This window comes from Mustela nivalis, assembly GCF_964662115.1.
Source record: "Mustela nivalis genome assembly, chromosome: 1".
Lineage (NCBI taxonomy): Eukaryota > Metazoa > Chordata > Mammalia > Carnivora > Mustelidae > Mustela > Mustela nivalis.
The window spans coordinates 173,319,738-173,340,860 of NC_139020.1; the positions used below are offsets into that span (position 1 = coordinate 173,319,738).

At 34.1% G+C, this 21,123-nt stretch overlaps 1 protein-coding gene across 4 annotated transcripts in view; it reads right to left on the reverse strand.

Moving 5' to 3' along the window:
• Window positions 1-21,123, reverse strand: part of CNTN6 (contactin 6) — a 304,698-nt gene that overhangs the window by 29,834 nt on the left and 253,741 nt on the right. For all 4 annotated transcript variants that reach the window (XM_082719511.1, XM_082719510.1, XM_082719512.1 and 1 more), the window contains exon 12: window positions 17,028-17,155. In XM_082719511.1, the coding sequence (XP_082575637.1) occupies window positions 17,028-17,155 (128 nt within the window). The remainder of the gene's footprint in view (window positions 1-17,027; window positions 17,156-21,123) is intronic.

The window sequence follows — 21,123 nt, forward strand, 5'->3', positions numbered from 1 at the left end:
ATGCTCCGCGGTCCCATCAGACTGCACCAACAAAGCACAACTCCAGAGACAAGAGGACTAAGAACTTCAAGACAGTGCCATCAAGGTGATCTGCCAAAATGGGGCATTTCTCAGCACAGGGTCCTGTGTCACTGAGCCACGCACCAATGAAGCCAGTCCTGGATGACATGTTAAGGAACCTATTCTTTTTGCTGACAGAAAATGGGAAGCCTTGAAAGTAGGAGGCAGAGGCAATGGTATAAAGACATAGCACTATCTGTAGGGTGAAAAAATAGATTATACACAGAAAGATAGCTTCAAGGACAGTCGACTTTTTATCCAAAAGAAGGGGAGACATGATTATCTGAGCTTAGTTCCCCGTGAGTACTCTGTGTAGGTAAGGGGGTGCTTGGGCAAGGAATCTTCTAACTACTGTATCCTCTCGCCACACCGCACACAGACCTGTCCTAATCCTGTGTGGGCAGCTCTGCAAGACCCACAAGGCTGCTGATTGTTTCCCTCAAGCGTTCTCTTCTACAACCACGCATAGCTCCGGGCTCAGATCTCGAAGTGGATACTCCACAGAGACAAAAATCACACTCGCGGAGAATGGGAGAGTGGTTCTTGTGCAGCAGAAATATACAGAATCTTCGATGCTATTTTAGGAAAAGAACAAGGACTGTGCCTTAGTTCATTAACGAGTCCTCCTGTGCAAACGCTTAAACTCTTAAGAAACGGTAATAGCAGAGATTTTTTTTTTTTTTTCAAACCATTCAAATCAGTCTCAGGGAGCAGAGGGATGTATATACACGTATCTACTCTACTCCTTTCCTGGACGTCCATATATACCGGTAGAGTAGGTGTAATAACATGAAGCTCATGATTAAGCATTTCTTGGTTTTTATGGATAAGTGACATCATTAGGGCCGGAAGTATAACAAATTAGAAAGGAAAGAAGTCAACTCTGCTAAATACTATCATCTATGAAACTTTGAAACTTTTTAAACTCTTTCTCTTATAGTTGTTACTTTTCATTCAGTATCATTTCATTCTTCTCGCAAATTCCTTAGGTATTGGTGACTATATATATATATATATGTCTATATATAGGTATATAGACTAGAAATTCTAGTCTAGTAATTTAAACTTTTAGCATGCATAACAGCTTCTCAGAGAACATGTTAAAAATGCGAATTCCTTGACTCCTACCAGAAATACTAATTCTGGAGGTCTGTGAAGGAAATGGAGAATATGGATATTTAGCAGGCCATTTTAAAAGCTGATTTTGATATACTTAATTCAGGGACTACACTTTGAGAAATACTGCCTCAGGTTTTGAAATTTGAATCTGAAGTTTCTATTAAAAAAAAAATCAAGTTATGTAAATATATAGTCAGAAACTCCCTAATGCTTTAGATCCAGCAAAACGTCCTGTGGAGTAAAATGTCATTGATCGGTAACGCTTCAAAAATAAATACACAAAAATGGACTTTGGAGGTTATTTAACTGTAATTAATTCCATATACTGTAACTGCTTTCAGAGTTTCACAGTACATTTTAGCATATTAAAAGCTCAGGAAAATTCTGGATTAAAGAAACTTCTTAAAGTGTATTTAATCTAGGTTTTCTACGTTTACTAGATATGAAGGAGTTTTAATCCAGGTAACACCCCTTATTACACGTTGGGAGATAAGAGGCGCCCCTGGGTGGCTAAGTCAAAGAGTCCAACTCTTGATTTCTTCAGCTCAGGCCATGATCTTAGGGTCGTGATATCAAGTCCCAAGTTGGGCTCTGCACTCAGTGGGGAGTCTGCTCGAGATTCTCTCTTTCTCCCTCTGCTCTTCACCCTGCTCACACACATGCATGATTGTGCACACGTTCTCTCTCTCTCTCAAATAAATAAATAATTAAATATATACACATATGTGTATATATATTTATTTATTTATGTACATATTTATATACATATGTGTGTGTGTGTGTGTATATATATATATATATATATATATATATATATATATATATATATTTCAAAAGGAAATATATTTTGGGATATAAGAGATCCTGAAAAACGATGTTTGAAATTATGACTGTCATGGTGGAAGAGGATTAACACACATTTGTATACACATACATATATGCTTATCTGTGTGTGTTTATTTAGCACACATACACATATAGAAACACAAGCTCATGAGATAGTCATGTTAACAGGAACTCTAATTCTGGAATAGTTATTAATTTTGTAATATAAGAAAGCTACTTTTATTGTTATGTTAAAAAGAGTTCCTTTTCTGTTAAAGACACATTATGAAATATTTATACATAAAATTATGGTGTCTGTGATCTGTCTCTAGATATTTGGGATGGATGCTGAGGAAGTAGTAGGTGAGGGTATGGATCAAACAAAGTTGAGTATGAGCTGATAACAACAACCCTGACTGATGGGTACATGGGAGTTCCTTATACTATTTTTTCTACTTTCCTGTTATTCTCAATAATAATAAATGAAAAAACAGAAAATGATGAGATTAGTAAATATATAGAAAATAAGGAGGCACCTTTCCCATTCAGTTTCTAAAGTGATGAGGATATATTACTTTTTGAAGATTATTCTATAGATGAATGACATTCATGAAGAGTTCATAAAACTACAGAATTTTAATGTTTCCATTTTCAATCTATTTTAATGATATACAAATCATATAAAAATAGTTTGACCTAACAATTCTGTTCCTGGGGTGGTCCAGTGGTTAAGCATCTGCCTTTGGCTCAGGTCATGATCCCAGAGTCCTGTGATCGACCCCCATTTCTTGTACCCTGCTCAGTGGTGAGCCTGCTTCTCCCTCTGCCCCAGTCCTGCTTGTGCTCTCTTGCACACTCTCTCTCTAACAAATAAAATCTTTAATCAAAATCTTTTTTGAAAATCCTATTCTTAAGTAGTAGAAGGAAAGGTTTAATAAGATATATAATGCTTTTGATGAATAGCCTTACTCAAATTTACATGGTCATAATAGCCAAAGATGCTTCCAAAACACATCTTTAGTTATAAGTACCTCAGGACACATGAGAACTGATATTAAAACTTTTGTCAGAATTGTTCAGCATGATTTCTTTAAACACAAATGAGACTTGACCCTTGTATCAATGGCCAAACACATTATTACATATTTTGATCCCTAACTACAGTTTTAGAAACTAGAGGATAGCAATGCAATATGTAACTGGCCTTTCCTGACCATCCAGAGCATATTCTTTTTGGTACCTTTTAATTTATTTGTTTCTTTTGTATCTTTAACTCAGTTGAAACCTTCACCTGTAAGTAATAATCTTTCAGTGTCACTGTTCACAATAATAACTTCTCAGGTATTTCTGAAGTTACCAACTTCTTTCAAACAATGGACAAAACAGAAAAAAAAAAAATCACCAACCCTTTCTTATTCAGTACAAACATGAGGTTCTGCCTTCATTTGTCTATGACATTATAGAAAATGTTGCTAAGATACCAATATAAAGAAAACTAGTGTATAAATAGCATTTCAAACAGGTGACAAAATTCTCTGATATTTTCTCTCACTAGTTAATTTTTGAAGACTACAAATAAATACTTTAAATTTGGTCCTCTTCCTAATTCCTCAGAATCTCAATTTAATGTATGTATTAACATACTAGTCCTTTCCATGGTTGTTAATTTCTTCTTCCATTTACATGCTTCAATCTGAGATCATAGTTTTTCTAACTATAGGAATGTCATCAGGATCATCAGCATTTCTTTAAGCGTGGACTTGATAGTGATGGAATCTCAGAGATTTTGTCTGTGTGAAAACATCTCTACTTTGTATTCATTCAGGAGGACATTTTTGCTGGAAAGAGAATTTTTATCACTCTTGTCTTTTGGCCCATTAAAAAAAGCCATTCCACAGTCTTTTGGATTATCTTATTTCTGTTGCTATCACAACTGCCAGTCTTATTGCTGTTCTTTTGGAGATAATGTATCTTTTTTATCAAGACAGTTTTTCTTTTCTTTTCTTCTTTTGGTTTCACTACTATGTGCTTATTTAAACTTTCCTTTATGTTTATCCTCATTAGGAGTCATAGAATTCCCTAAGTAGGAGGGCTGCTGTCATTTTCAGTTGTTTTTGTTTGTTTGTTTAATCTTTGGCAAATATTTCTTCAAATATTACTCATCCCTCATTTTCTTTCTCTCCTCTCCACTCCTTCTGAAACTACAATTTCACCTATGCTGGAATTATTCATATCCAATATACAATATACTCCTTAAGCTCCTTAAGAAGTTCTTTTTTTTTTTTTTTTTTTTTGGTCTTCTCCATTGCATTTGCTCTCCATGTTACAGACTGGATATTTTCTATTCATACATCCTCCATTTTACTAATTCTTTTCTCTGTCATATCTAATCTGGTATTAAAAATCAATCTCTACCTGTTCTTAATTTAGCTTTTGTATTTTTCAGTTATAGGTTTCCAGTTGATTCTTTTTAATTGCAGTAGGGTTGACACACAATAGTATACTTGTTTCAGGTGCACAACATAGTGATTCCACAATTCAATGCTCACCACAATAAATGAGTCACCAACTGTCACTGCACAATGTTATTACAATATTACTGACTATATCCTCTATTCTGTACTTTTTGTTTTCATGACTTACTGGTTTTATAACTGGAAGTTTGTACCTCTTAATCCTCTTCACCTATTTTGTCCATTTCTCTGTCTGCCTCCTCTCTGGTTTGTTCTCTGTATTTATGAGTTGGTTTCTGTTTGTTCCTTTGTTTTGTTTTTTAGATTCCACACATAAGTGAAATCATATGGTATTTATTTTTCTCTAACAGATTTTTAATACATGCCATTTTCCTCCTGAAATTCACCATCTTGTCATTTTTAACATGTTAATCACAATTATTTAAAAACCCCTGTCTAGTAACTTTCATATTCCTATCAGCTGTGACTTATTGGTAATGTCAGATGTTCTAGGTTTTGATAATTTGGTCCTGGTTCCAGCTTTTCCTGATAAAATTTTACTGAATACCAGCATTATGCATTGAAATTTGTTTTATTCTTATTGCTATTGTTTCATATATATATATAGTTATAGATATATATAGTTATATATAGTTATATGTAGTTTTATTGTTATATTTTTTTCCAAGAAGATTTCCTTTTTAAATCAGGCAACTAAAAAGAGCAGAGTCCAGTTGGGAATGGATACGAATGGAATCTGAATGTCAGTCAATTTTGTTCTGTTTTCATTACCAGGATAAAGTGCTCTAGGTGTCTCCACTCAAGCTCAAATTGTGTAGTAGGCTTCATTTTATCTGGCTAATTCTGAGTCCCAATTTTTGTCTTCCTTGCACTATGAGGCTACTAAAATTTCTGCTTGAGGCATTTTCTGCTTTCTATTTTTTCTTTTTCTTTTTTATTCCTAATTTGTAGTGCTTGGGAAGTGGCAAGTTTTTGGAGAAAAACACTGGGGAGTTCTGCTTTTCTTTTCTCCAGAATATTGTCCTTCATGTTGCAAACCCCTTGGTTACTGTCATAATTCCTTTGAACTGCTATTTTTATTTACTTTTAAAAGGTTTTAACAATATTTTTGGCTGATAATAGTCTAATAAAGCTGCTTCAACTAGTCAGGACAAAAGGTTCTCCAAATATTATTAATGTTTAATAACAGATTGTGTGTAGGGTTGAAAATATTTAGGCAATTTATCATTAGGATTTTAGATAATACCTTGAACAGTACAATAACTGATAACAGTTGGAGAAAGAATTGAGTATTATTTTCAACAGAAGTAGAAATCCTTAACATAAAAATAACTAATTGTTTATTCGATCTTTTATTCAAAACCACTCAATTAGTATCAAATCCTTACCTTCTTCCAGTTGTACACTAGTATGAATACTAAGCAAATGAAACAACACTGAACTGAGGAGCTATTAGAGGACTTCCATCATGAAGAGGCAAAAAAAAAAAAAAAAAAAAAAAATCTCATTTACATTTTACCAGGAATATTCTAGTTTCTAGAAGGGAGGCATGATGGAATCAAGATAAATCATAAGGTTGTATGAGTGGGTTTCTCAACCACAACATTATCAACGTTTTGAGCCCGATAATTTTTCATTGCCTTTCTGTATGGGTGGATTCAGAATAAGGTGAGGAGACTGCCCTGTGCATTCCAAGATACTTAGTGGCATCCTTGGCCTCTTCCCACTAGATGTCAGTAGATCCTTCAGTTGTGACAACAAACATTATCTCCACACATTGCCAAAGGTCCCCTTGGAGGCAAAATCAACTTGGTGAAGCACCTCAGTGCTGCAGAAACATACCAGGAAAGAGATGGTGGTGCATTAACTAAAATTTTGTAAGTGCAGCGGTGAGAAGTAGTTAGATTATGTACATTTATTGATGCTGAGGGCCATCTGTTGGACAGTTGGAAATGGTGTTTGAAAGAAAGCAAGGAGTAAAAATGACTAAAAGGATTTGGCCTGGCTAATGTCACTACAGACTGTTATTAATATAAAGTGAGGGGAACCTGGGTGGCTCAGTTGGGTAAGCAGCTGCCTTCGGCTCAGGTCATGATCCTGGAGTTCCGGGATCGAGTCCCACATCAGGCTCCCAGATCCATGGGGAAGTCTGTTTCACCCTCTGACTTTCTCCCCTCTCATGTTCTCTCTTACTCATTCTCTCTGAAATAAATGAATAAGATCTTAAAAAAATATATAGAGGGAAAGACTGCAGTAGGAACAAGTCTTGGGAGTAAGAATTAGGAGGCCAATATTAGCATACAGTAAACTGGTAAGTGAAGATGATAAATTGGTGAGGGGATCTGGGGATTGAGGCAGGTATTTGAATGGAGTATATCATTTTGGAATTAGCTTGTGGATGGTATTTAACATGACGAAACTGAATAAGACACCGAATGAGAGGAAGTAGATATGGCAGAGAACAAATTCAAGAAAAAATCCCTGGCACACTCCAAATTTAGGAAATGGGTAAGATTAAAAGGAAACAGCAAAGTAAATAGAAAGGGAGGGACGTAAGATGTGGAAGGAAAAGGAAAACCTGACACATGTAGTGTGCAGGCAGCCAAGTGGGGAATGTGTTTCAAGAAGGATGTGATCAATAGTCTGACAGGTTAAGTAAATGAAGATGGGGAACCGACTGCTGGATTTCACAACATGGAGGTTACTAGTCACCTTGTTAAGAGCATTGTTGATGGAACTGGAGGGGAAAAGCCTGGTCACGTTGATTCAAAAAGAAGTCGGCCAGAAGGGGTGGAAAAAGCAAGCTCACATAGAAAACTTTTGAAGAGTTTTGATATAAAGGAGAATAGTCAACTATGGCAGTACCTAGAAGGGAAGCAGGGTCAGAAAAGGTCTTTTTTTAAATGATGAGAATAATAATATGAAAGTATTCTGTGAGTATGGTGTGTTACACAAAATAAGAGAGAAGAAAGAGAGAGAGAGGTAGACTGAGACTGAGAGGCAGAGAGAGGAAATTGTCCCTAACATGAGATGGAATCATATCTAGAACACAAGTGGAAGACTTGAGTTCATGACCCGTTATCTACCAAACTGTGATTTGTTGATTTCTTGATAAATTTTGTCCAAGTAAGAAGTAACTAAAGTTTGGCTTTTTGTAAGTGTTAGTAGAGAAGAATAGTATCAGTATAAAATATAAGATATATAATATCCTTTTTTTTAGTTAGTTATTTACAAACATCTAAAAAGTGAAGCCAAAAGAAATTTTTCCGAAGTCCTAAATCCACCAAAACAGAGATCAAAAGGGGAGACAAAATTTGAGAAACTGGAATGAAATGAAATGATTTCTAACTGATCTACCATAAAGCTCAATCCTATGCTGGCTGTGAAGAAGGCCGAGAAGAAAATTCATTGAACATGTCAACTCCCCTTACAGACTTTATGAATAGGAAGCATTTTGGTCTCTGTAGTGTTTTCTCATTTCAGTAGAAGATTAGCAAATTATTCTGAGAGAATACGAAATGGAGAGTCTCTGAACTGCTCCGTAGGAAGCATAGTTGAAGACGAGGGAATCTTAACTAAAAGCAGGGAAATTAACAAACATGTATATAGTAAGGGCTGAGATCCATGTCTTTTAATGTCATTTAGTTCTGAGGGTGCTGGCTGCTGGGCCTTCGCTCTCTGGGCAGGAAAGTGGGGTGAGAAGTGGGAGGTGCTTTTCTTAGGGATCTGATAAACCTAAGAGAAAATCCTAACCAAAGTGTGTTTACGTTTTCCAAGGATATATACTGGCCAGATCATCTTAGTGTGAAGTCCAGTATTAAATACTCGCCTCATACATACACTTAATCAGAGCTTTCTGTAAGATTTTTAGTGCCCCATTCTTAAATATGAGCAGATAACTAAGATTCACAAAGTATCCTGGTATACCTCTTAATAAAGTGTAGGGATTAAAACAAAAAAAGAGAAGCAAGCAGTTGGGAATCACAGAGGTCATGCAGGAAAAATAAGCTAGATAAAAGAAAAGCTATGAGCAATATTTTCAGAGGGGGGGGGGAAGAGAATGCAAGGTATTATATAAAGAACAGCCAGAAAATAAAAGGACACCTAGATATTTTAAAAAAAATAGCAAAGTAAAAAATTCCCAAAGGTAGAAACAAAAAGATATACAATAGATTCTAGGAGAGAGAAACAAAAATATATGCAGTTTATATACACATGTACAAAAACTGTATCAGTACCTAAATATAGAAATATATAAAATATAATAAACTATACACACAGAAGGGAAGCAGGGTCAGAAAAGGTCTTTTTTTTAAATGATGAGAATAATAATATGAAAGTATTCTGGTGAGTATGGTGTGTTACACAAAATAAGAGAGAAGAAAGAGAGAGAGAGGTAGACTGAGACTGAGAGGCAGAGAGAAGAAATTGTCCCTAACATGAGATGGAATCATATCACATACACACAAACTAAAGTTTAGGAAATCTAGTTTGTTTGTTTATTTAAATATTTTATTTATTTATTTGACAGGCAGTGATCACACGTAGGCAGAGAGGCAGGCGGAGGGGGGGAGCAGGCTCCCTGCTGAGCAGAAAGCCCAATGTGGGGCTCCATCCCAGGACCCTGGATCATGACCCAGGCCGAAGGCAGAGGCTTTAACCCACTGAGCCACCTAGGTACTCCAGGAGATCTAGTTTTTTCAACAGTTTAGGAAATACAACGTTTTCAGTAATAGGGATTATAGAGAAAGCAATGGAATAAATTATTAAATTACCCAGGAAGACATTCCAGGATAAAGTATGAGTTTTCAGGATGACAAAGTATACCAATTGCCCTGTATAAAGGCTGAAAATAGATTTACACCACAGCACATCATCAGGCAATTGTGGAACCCTGGGAAAAAACAACCAAGAGAGACAAGCAGACAGACAGAAACAATGTCATAAACAACAGATAAGAAATCAAGATGGTTTCAGCTTTCAGAGCACAGTAACATCTCCATATTGCTAAGAATAATGATTTCTAATCTAGAATTCTGTTTCCAACTAAGCTATCAATCAAATGTAAGCATAGAATAAATACATTTTCAAACATGAAAAATCTCCAAAACATTGCATTCCTCTTGAATTCTTTCTCAAAAATCTTTTGGAAGATGAAATTCTACCTTTTCAAGAAAGGCATGATGCTTAGACAGCTGGGCTCGCATACAGAAGGACAGGTTGATAGTGAAGGGGGACAACAGAGACAAAATTGAGGAATCAATTATCGTCAAGTCCACAGAAAATTAAGCAAACAAAACAAGAAAATTGCAAACTCTAGGGAAAGCAAATAGAGGAAAATCAAAGCTAGTCTCTGAAATAAACTCTTAACAGAGATAGCAAAAAACCCCAAAAAACAAAAAACAAAAAAACAAGGAAATCAGTGTGATGGATTCCTCCTCCAGCAAGCCAGAAATGGAGGGGTTTTTAATCTTTATGTTTTTTCTCTTCGCACATATACTTGCGTAAGGCTAAGGTGTTTTCTATTCTCTTAGTCAAGTGCAATCTTTATCTGCTCAGACATGTGTTTTACAGATTAAAATCTGCATGCAGCACTTGGTATATTCCAATACAGACAGAGTATAGTTTTTCATAATTTCAATTATGCATAAAGTAACCATGGCCAATATATCTGGCTTACCTGCAGGTACCATTACCCATTTATCTTTCACCTCAATATTGAAATGATGTGGAACAAATATGAAAAGACTACCAAAACCCCAGAGTAAAAGAAATAAACAAAGAACAGTCTAGAGAAAGTAATTGTCTAAACTGGAGTTGTCTAAATGAGAAAATATGTCTAAGTATCATGCAAGGTAACACTGAGAAATTCCCTAGCAAGTAATAATGTAAAATGTAAACACAGATCTTCTATATTAACAAGTAATCACAACAGGGTCTGACATCTATTTAGAAAGAGCATGCACCATAGAATCTGCTTAATGAATTAGATATGCCAACTACTCAGTTTCAAAGCTGTTAATACATAATAGGCAGTGACTATTTATGGCATCATATTTATATCTCTTATAAACAGATAATGTTCACTCTGTCCTCCAACTGTAACTCTGTGCTGGGCCCTACTAAAACATCAGGCTGGAGAATTCTGTAGTTTTCTAGGAAATGGAATGAGGAAATTTTATTTTTCCTGGCTACAGGATCTAGCAAAAAGATGATGTTTTCTTCTGAACATTTATGTTGGAGGTGAGGGAAGACAAAATGGAAAAAAAAAAGGCAAGAAGATGAGAAGCAGAGTAAATTGTATTCTTCTGATTCCTCTTCTCTGTTTCCCCACCGCCCTCCTCCACGCCCATCCCTCACTTGGGCTTGAAAGAATTTGCTAGCTGCTTCCTTGAGTATTCAGGATCCATAAGCTGAAAACAGAACTTGCACCTGAGGGTCTTGTACATCCTAATGATACACATTATCCCTAAAAAATGGCACTAGAACATAAGTGACCTTCGTGCCACTATAGAAATAGAAGGTTCAAGCAAGGGAGGAGTCTAACAGTTTCTTTTAGCATTAGAATGGAGTCAAGGACATATTATTAAACTTCCAATTCCTAACCAAATACTCCGGGCACACATGCAGGCTGGAGAAGGAAACTGAAGACAAAAACACGGACAGTTCAAGACATGTTTTTACTGCAGGGACTAAACCTGCTGTTGGTTAAAGTTTTGTTTCATTAATCTTTAATGAAAAGAGAAAGTAGATACTAGTGGTGTAAGCCAACTGAAAGAAGCCAGATAACAAAGCATATATACTGTATGATGGCACTTGTATGAAATCAGTAACAGAAACAGAACAGTAACAGACAGTTAACAGTAACAGTAACAGAAAAGAATCCTAATAGTGGTTGCTTCTGTAAGTCAGGTGGGAGCAGGAACTGAGGGATGACAAAGGGCCACAAGGGAAAGTTCTACAGGGTGATGTTAATGTTCTATATTTGGTAGAGTTTAGGATACACGGGTATCCTACACAGGTATGCACTTGCCAAAATTCAGCAAACATTCACTTAAGATTTGGGTATTTCATACCTGTAAAGTTCACCTCAAATGGAAAAGAGTATAAACAGATACTGAATTCTAATAAATGAAAAGCTGAACTATTTAGGAAATGTACTAGTTTTTGCAAGATACTCTGTTTTTATTTCCACTGGACTTCAAATAATGTCATGTGAAACTGAAAGTGTCTCAGGCAGTTATTATTACATAAATTCAACTGGAAGATTAAAAAAAAAAAGGAAGGAAAAAAGTTCTGTCACTTACTAATACAAAATCCATGGTCAAGTCATTTTAGCAATCTGTACCTCAGTTTCCCTTTGTGTAAAAGAGATAATGATTATTTGCTTTACAGTGTTGTGAGGGATCACTGAGATGGTGGACATAAAGCACCTACCACAGTGCCTGGAACAAATATTTACTTATTTGTTAATGGTGGTTAATAATAATAGTAATAAAGAATACAACACCAGTAATAATAAAAACAAAAACAAAAACAAAAAACAAACCAAAAAAAAAACCTCTTCAAGGTCTTATGCTACTCAATAATAGAGCTAGTTAATTTAATTCCAAAGTCTGTGCTCTTCATAACTTTGAGGAGTGGTATATCCTCATCTGTCTGTCTTCCTCCACTTAGCTTGAAAGACTAGCAATATGGTCCCTATTTTTATTAAGAATAAACAAAACTAAACAAAACTTTGACCAGTTTAGGTTTAATTGTTCAATGAAAAATGTCTGGAACAATAAAAAACAAAAGGTGAAAACCTAAAATTCATTAATATCTTTCCTTTACACTATATATTATAAAATACATATTCAGAAAAAACAACTGTTTAACATACCTGAAAAGTTTATGGGAGTGGTGTGTGCTACATTTTTAAAAAGACTGTGGACTGAATTGTTACAAAGACCAAAATAACACTGATATTGTATTTGCTTAAATAAATGTTTTGGGGGTTTTCTTTGTTGTTGTTTATCTTCCTCCCTTCTTCCCTCCTGCCTTTCTTTCTTCGTCTCCCTCTCTCTCTCTCTCCTTCTTCTTTCCTTCCTTCCTTCCTTCTTTCCTTCCTTTTTTACTTGAAGGGACTATGGAATTCAAGTGTCAAGAGTTCACTCAGCATTATTTTCAATATTAGTGGGGGAAAGAAAATTCCTGGCCAGTGTATGATTTCACTATGTATTTTTTCACCTGAAAAGCACTTCCACTCATAATTTTTAAATCAAAACTTCCTTTCTATAAAAATGCTTTAAACCATTCTTTGTAGAAAACTGGGGTGCGTGATTAAGCATTCTGAGGAAAATATTAGCAGTACTTGGAGACTACTCTGCAGTGGTGTTTTCAGCCACTAAAATATGACTGATGTATTCCAACGTGCCTTGTCATTTCTGTGAAATTGTACTTTTGGTTTACTCAATAAAGCTGAGCTTCTCAATAAAGCTGGGCTCAACACCTCAAATCCTTTAAACTGCCTTTTGAAGCCACAAAGCCTCCAATTATCTACCTATCTTGGTATTTCTCTTAGTAAATAGAGAACCATAATGGTGCACACCATCACTCTGTTGGAGAAAACGGATAGGCCACTCTCCATGCTGGTATAATAAAGACTTCTATCACAAAGAATAAACAACTAAATGAGCGGCAATAAACTTAATTTGCACATTAGATATGCTTTTCCAAGTTCCGACATTTCAGTTGAAAATAATGCTGAAGCAATGAGGCCTATAATTGAACATCCAAAACTTCTCCAGTGGGGAAACAAAAACAAATGTTGCCTGCAAACAAGATCATTTTTATAGCCTGCTGTTACTCTGCTTTTTAATAATTTTTCAAATGCCAGATCAAATCATTTCCCCTTTTACGTGATTTTCATGTACCTCTTAAGTGTATGTACACACTGTAATTTTATGCAAGTCCTCCAAAATGAAAACACCTAAACTCTCTTTTTGAATCCTTGTTTGTGCCCATGGAACATGTCCTCAGATTACTCTGGGCATCGTCCGAGGCTCCGGCAAGGCTGGTGCTAATTGCACTCCCAAACTCCCTGTTTGAATGGAAAATGGCTTTATCCTACTGCATGAGTGAAATAGAAATCTCTAACATACAGTGCAGATAACTTCAGAATCCTCTTAACACAGATAAGCCATATCAGCTAAAAACTAAGCTGGAAAATATCTTACTCTTGTAACTATTATCTTTTTACATGTTATCTAACAACAACATTTCTTGCATGACTGGGGCTGATAAGTCAATTCAAAGAGAGATGATTGTTTCATCAGCTTTACTGAAATTTCTCATTTGCTCTTTACCACCTTATTACCAGTAAGGTCACTATATTCTGATTTTGGTGTGAGAAACAAAATTATATTTGACTCTGTAATGACAATCAGATGAACACCATAGACTAGAAAATACGAACACACACACACACACACACACACACACACACACACACACACATTAAATCATCTTAAACAACCAGATGACTATACTCTTAATAGCCAGGAAAATGGTTGAATCAGTGCATATTATTATAATTCTTTTTCAGATTAAAGCTTCAAATTTGTAGGTTGTAAAATAATAATTCTTCATCAGGAATAGTTTAAACATTCTTACTTGAAAGAGAATTAGCAATAGGAGTCCAGTTAAGAGAATATGCTAATGACAGACTTATCTTGGGCCTGTATTTACACAGCAATCCCACAGTTTAATAAAAAATCATAGAGTACATATCAATAAAAAATAAAAAATTCTAAAGATACTTTTATTTGTAATGTCCACATTTTTTGTTTACGTGGTTATTTTTAAATGTATGTTTTTATGTTACTCTATATGTATTTCTGTTTAACATGGTTCTTGTTAATGGCAAAGAAGCATAGAGATCCCCCTTAAAATGGAACATGGGTATTTCATGAAGATTAAAAATAACAAACACAATTTCCTTCTCATTATTAGGTATAAATGAGTGAAAATTACTTGATATTCATGCATACTGATATATGCCCTGTTTGCATATGTAAATGATTCTCTTCTTTGTGCTGAAAATATTGGAACAGTGAGTTCTCTTCATGAAGTCTGTAGGATTTTCATGTACTTCACAATTGATCCTCCTTGCAGAGTAAGGAGTTCTCTATGTATTATAAATACATAACTACAAACCCTAAAATATGGAAAGTGAAAATATTTTAGTTTATTATTTTCCTTTGATGCTCTCTATTGCAAAGTATCCTAAGCTTAATCCCGGAGAAATAGAAAACCTTCATATTTTAGAGCAAGGAAGTCAGAACAGAGATTATCTAAGAACTAAAGAGTGTAGGATAAAATCATCTCACTCAATCAATAATTATTTATTGAACACATACAGTTCCCAGGACTGTTCTAGGATTTCTGCCTTCTTTATGCTTCCTTCTAGAAGAAGGGAAAGAAGGAGAAAAAAACCATAGACATGACAAATAAGTGAAGTATATAGTATGTCAGAAAATGAAAAATCCTACCAAGGAAGGAAGAGTGGTAAAGATTAAGGCGACCAGGAATGCAGATTAGAATAATTTTGTTCCAATAGCCCCAGCAAAGAATACTAGAAATAAATAAAACTGCATGGAGTTTTTGTGTTTTACTTTGTTTCATTTTGTTTTAAACCAAGCAATCTTATTTATTTCGTCCCTTGTATAGAGAGTTGATTGTGTGTTTTATGGACTATCCCAAATTACAGATGAACTTGTTTCTATCCAAAGAACTGGGAACCTATCTAGAAAAAAAAACATGGCTGTTAGAAAGCTGAAATATCCAACTGCCACCTTGAGAAATAAGCACAGTCCAGCTTCTCCAGTTGCATATTTATGTGAGTCCTCTTTTTTTCTTTTCACCCATTTTTTGCTAGAGGACATCATCATGATGCCAAATGTTGAAACATTTGAGGAAGAGAAAGTAGTCATTGCAGTCCAATATATACAGTAGCTTTTATCACTGGAATGTAGGTGATGAAAGGAAGCCCATTACTGTATTTTAGCAGTTAAACCAATGGTCCACCAAAAGGATCACCAGTATTCTGCAGAAACTTCCACTAAGAAACTACATTTCCAGCATCAGTACCTTTGATCTTTTATATTTGTTTTAATTCTCTTTAGATTTCTCCATTCTTGGAAAAATTAACCGTGATGCTGTCCTCCACTATGTTTTAACCTTCTTCATATTTTAAAATGAATGGCTACCACCTGCACCTTCTTAATTTGAAATGAAGGAATAAATCTTTATTTTTTTTTCTCTTAATGTTGTTTTTCAGTATATGGGTAGGACCAAACATTTGCTGGAGAGATATCCTATCATTAGATATAGCTACAGCACATTCCTTGAAATGTTAAGTCCATCTCTGTCTTAAAAATCTGATGACAGTACAATCTTAAGGAAGTAAAGTTTTTCCAAATGTGTCACACTGATAAGATTTTGACACAAGTTACATCAATCACATTTCCCCTGAGTGTTTCAGACAATTGTCAGCAGGCATAACATAATATGTTTAAGACAATGTTGGCAAAAATATCTTCCAGGGATAAAGGTGGGTATTTTTTTTTCCCTTGAGATATTTTAAAGAGTAGTTGAAGTGTAGTAGCTAACTACTTTTTATTTAATATATTTATTTTTAATAGAAATGATGATAAAGCACTGGTTGCTGAATTTAATTATTTGGGCTTAATTAGCTGTTCAAACTACTTTATCAAGACAGTCATTTTAATCATCCAGGAGGCAATGAAATGATAAAAGTGACATGTCTTCCAGTAAACATACTAGTTTTATGAGCTGAGATTCAACAAAGTAAAATAGCAAAGATGGGGAATAGATACTTGAATACTAATTATGTCCCTTGGTGATAGATGGAGGTACATTTGTACTGATAGTAGCTTAAAAGTATGAAGAAAAGAGTATGCAGTTCTATCATCATAAATTATGTGAGCTTATAGGTTTACCATGGTGACTATAATAATAACTTACACAGACACAGATATTTTAATTTTTTTCTCTTTGAAAGAAACTACTCATTAAAGTGTATGCAAGAGGGTCTGCATCTCATGAGCTATGCACCTAGAGTTATATAAATAAATGAACTGGTTATGAATTTGGCAACCTTATATCCATGGTAAAAATTTCATTCAAAATGAGAGTTTCTGAAGGAAACTTAACCAAGAAAAATATTATCATCCGATTTTATCAAAATGTCCATAGCTTCCTACATTAAGGCATTTGTGAAAATTCAAATGTTTTAGGTGCCGGTTTTAATTCTGTCTAATTACCCACTGACAGCATTTCAACTGCTGAAGTATTCATATCTGCTGTGGTATCCCACTGGCAGAGCAAACATACTATTAATGAATATGGGAACACAATTCTTAAATAAATTGTGAAATCAAATATTTCACATATACGACATGATACAGGTTTCACACAATGACAGAGGTTGTGATAGGTACACATATCTCCAATGTTCATCAAGCACAAACAAAGATAATAAAATACCTTTTACGACTAGGCTGCCAGTGTTCTTTGCAACGCCAAACTGATTTGTAGCTATGCAAGTATATGATCCGGCATCTGACCTAGTAACGTTATATATCTTGAGGCTGCCATCCTCTGAGAGAAACACTCTAAAAAGAAAATACATAATTAACAGAAGTAGGCTCTTAAAATAAGCCTTAACCATCTATATTCATTTTAAAACATTACGAAGACTATAACCATACTCATTTCCTTTTATCCTATCCTTGACTGTGAGCTATCTCTGAATCCCCATAGTAGAATAAATGATGTTTGCTCTTATTCTGACACAGTATTGATAATTATCATATTACCACTTGAATTATCATTGTTGATTTTGAAGCCCATTAAAAATAAAATGGATGCTTGATGCTACAATGCCCATTTGCTTGATTAATAACAAATGTAACTATCCACTATGCATTTTGAAAAGTCAACTCTGGTGAAAATTGAACTTGGCATTAGAGAAATGCAAGCTAATTTTCATGATGATTAGTCTTAGCTTTAGGAACCTGCCCTTATTTAACACTTTCAGCCATCAAACAACAGGGTTCTCAATGACAATATCTGCCAGAGCTAGGGAATTGAAGGAACCATCTATATAGTTTTATAGCCAAAGGGCCCAGGCTTATCCTTTTACCCATAAAAAGGGTAAAAGCATAAAGATAATGAATCCTTCATTAATCAGACTGAATTAAACTGTCCTAAAATACATGCAATCACTTAGCACATAATGAAAGGATAGGTGTTTAAGAAATTCTAATCTTTCATAAAATGATTCTTAACTTTTCTCTAGAACTCAGAAGTAATCAAAAGCAAATATCACACCACGGCTATAATCAGGGAAAGCCCAAGATTGGTTTCTTGACAAAATCACTATTCAGTGTTTTAATAAGGAGAAAAAAAAAAAGGAAAAATTAAAGCATGTGTCCAATTTTATGTCTTATAAATGTAATTAGCAACTTTCTAAAAACACGACTCTTAAAACACTAGTAGGTAGTCAGGGATGTACAAAAATAAGTGATGAAAACTAATTTGTCACAACAATAATTTTAAAGGAAAGAAAGATATAACAATTACCATGTATGTCATATCCATTAACAATACTAAACAGTATTTGTTTCATTGCAAATAATATCATTGTGCCTAATATGTGTATCACACAAAATGTAGCTAATATAATTAATTACCTAGTTTGAAACCAAGAGAATATCAGCCAACTACAATTTGTATGAAGCTAGCTTCTGATACTGAGTTTACTATTAGTGATGTGTTCCACATTCTGTCAAGTGTGAAGCTGGGGCCACATCTGAGTTTAGAATGTTCCATGACTTATAATGAGATTTTTGTTTAAACCATTATCTTGGAGTATTTCCCCAAAACAGACATTTGATCTCTCATTTATTTTCTGAAACGTCTAGATTTCTTGGTTGCAATTTACATGAACATTGAATCATACTGTTAATGACACAGTAGTAGTAAAGCTATTCTAATATGCAACAAACTGCTGGCCAAATATAATTCTGTATCTGATTTAATTAGAAGAGATCAATGTGAGAAGCATCTCAGTGTATCATCTTTAGAATTTAGAATATCATCTCTAGAATTTAGGAAAAATCAGGAATTTTCAGGAACACAGAAATGTTAAATTTTGGCCAGTAAGACAATTTAAGTGATATAAATTATATATCTGCTGATATCTAAAGGCCACCAGACAAACATCTCAGCTAGAAATGCCAGTGTTTATATGTTATATAATTTTTCACTTAGCTTTCAGAAAAGAACAATTCATATAAAAAATGGTTTAATATTACTACCCTTCTCAGGCTCATGGTATATGTTCGACAACCTTAATGTTTGTTAAATTGAATTGAAATTGTCATCATTGAAATTGATTATTTCTGTTGAAATCTTCATCAGCCAACCGGTAATTCTCATGTGCCCAGCACTGTTTAAAATACTGAGAATGCAGACCAAGAAAAATTACAATTCGTCCAAGAGTGAATAGCTAATAAGTATTAGAGAATGAATTGAAAGTTACATATCTCTATATTATCTCTATATTATCTCTAGCACTCATCCTCTTTCCAGAACCATCTATAGTTACTTGCTGTAGACTAATTCTCCATGTTTATTTTGATGTTCAAGAAGTTCCTGTTGAGTCATCATTAGATGCCCTTAGAAGAGTCATCAGTGTTTGCTTCTCAAAATGTGGTCTCATCCCAGACCTACAGAATCAAACTTTGCATTTTAACAAATATCCAGTGATCAGGATGAACAATAAGATTTGAGAAGCACTGATCAATTAATTATAAGTTCAACTTTGGTCTGTAAAGATCATTTTTATTTCTAAGCAAGAATGTATACTTTTTCATAAGATCAATATGCAAAAATAGATAAAAGATTAAAAAGGTTAGATTCAAATATTTTATGAAAATAACCAAAATAGTAATCAAATTGATTCATCACTTATTAAAAACATGATTAAAAAATAATTCTCCACAGCAACCTAGGATATAGAAAACCAGAGATTTAACTATAAGTAAAAATTTTATAACATGGTAAATAGTATATTTCAAATTACCATCTAATTTTTTAAATTAGTAAGATATGGTAAAATATAGTAAGAAAACTTACTCTATGATAACATAGATGGAATCAAACCACATAATCATAGCCCTAATTTTATGCAAAATAATTATACAAAAAATAGTTTAAAAAAATGAGAATTTCAAGTTCTGTCACATATTAAAATATGGCTTAGCAGAAATGATTTAAAAAAAAGAAATGATTAAAATAAAAGAAGGAAAGAAATAAAGAAAGAAAAAGAAAGAAAGAACAACCAACTAAAATCAAACTGTACTAAACAGTGAAAGCACCTATAAAAATTAGCTGAAACATTTTAATTCATGGTTTTGTTAATATTCACAGAGAAATATAAGGACTGGCTTTTTTTTATTCTTCTTTTGGAATATTCTAAAAGGTAGTTTAAAATGGTATCTGGAGGAATAGAAAGGACATACTAATGAAATATATTAAAATATTCTATCTTGATTTCATGTAAGCTTCTTTGGTGTTTAAAACAAAACACAGCCACAAGCACTGATAAGCTTGACCATCAAAAAATTTGAGAAAACATTCTGGTAAAAAAAATAAAGATTTTTGTGAATAATTAGTAAAGAGAATATAGTTATAGAGACAGAAGCAAAAGGCAATCAAGTGATTACATAAAATATATATTTATATGAATACTAGGACCTAATGCAGACATTATACTACTCATAGACAATAAAAGCCTAAATAAAAAATGTGAGCATCATTTAATGTGGTATGGTTTCTAAAAATTCAAAAGCAATTTAGAAACAGAATAGAAAGCACAGAAATAAACCTGTGGTTATAGGTCAAGTAATCCATGCCAAAGGAGGCAAGAAGATTGGGAAAACTGGAGAGCTATATGCAGAAGAATGAAAATGGACTACTTTCTTACAAAAACTCAAAATGGATTAACAACCCAAATGTGAGACTTGAAACTATAAAACTCCTAGAAGAAAATATATGCAGTAATTTCTATGACTCTAGTCATAGGAACGTTTTTTGCTATATGTCCCCTGGTAAGGGAAACAAAAGCAAAATTAGACTCTTGACCATACCAAAATAAAAAACTTTTGCAAGGCAAAGGAAACCATCAACAAAATGACAGGTCAACCTACTGAATGGGAGAAGATATTTGCAAGTGATATAATCTGGTAAGTGGTTAATACAAACATTTATAAGGAATTTACACAAATCAACACCAAAAAACCCCAAATAATCCTGTTTAAAAGTGGACAAAGGACCTGACTAGACATTTTTCCAAAGAAGACATACAAACAGCCAACAGGAACATGAAAAGATGCTCAATATCACTAATCAACAGGGAAATGCAAATCAAAACCACAATGAGATATGACCTCACACCTGTCAGAATGGCTAAAATGAAAAAGATAAGAAATGACGAGTGTTCGTGAGGATGTGGAGAGAAAGGAACCCTCATACAATATTGTTGGGAATGAAAACTGGTGCAGCCACTGTGGAAAAC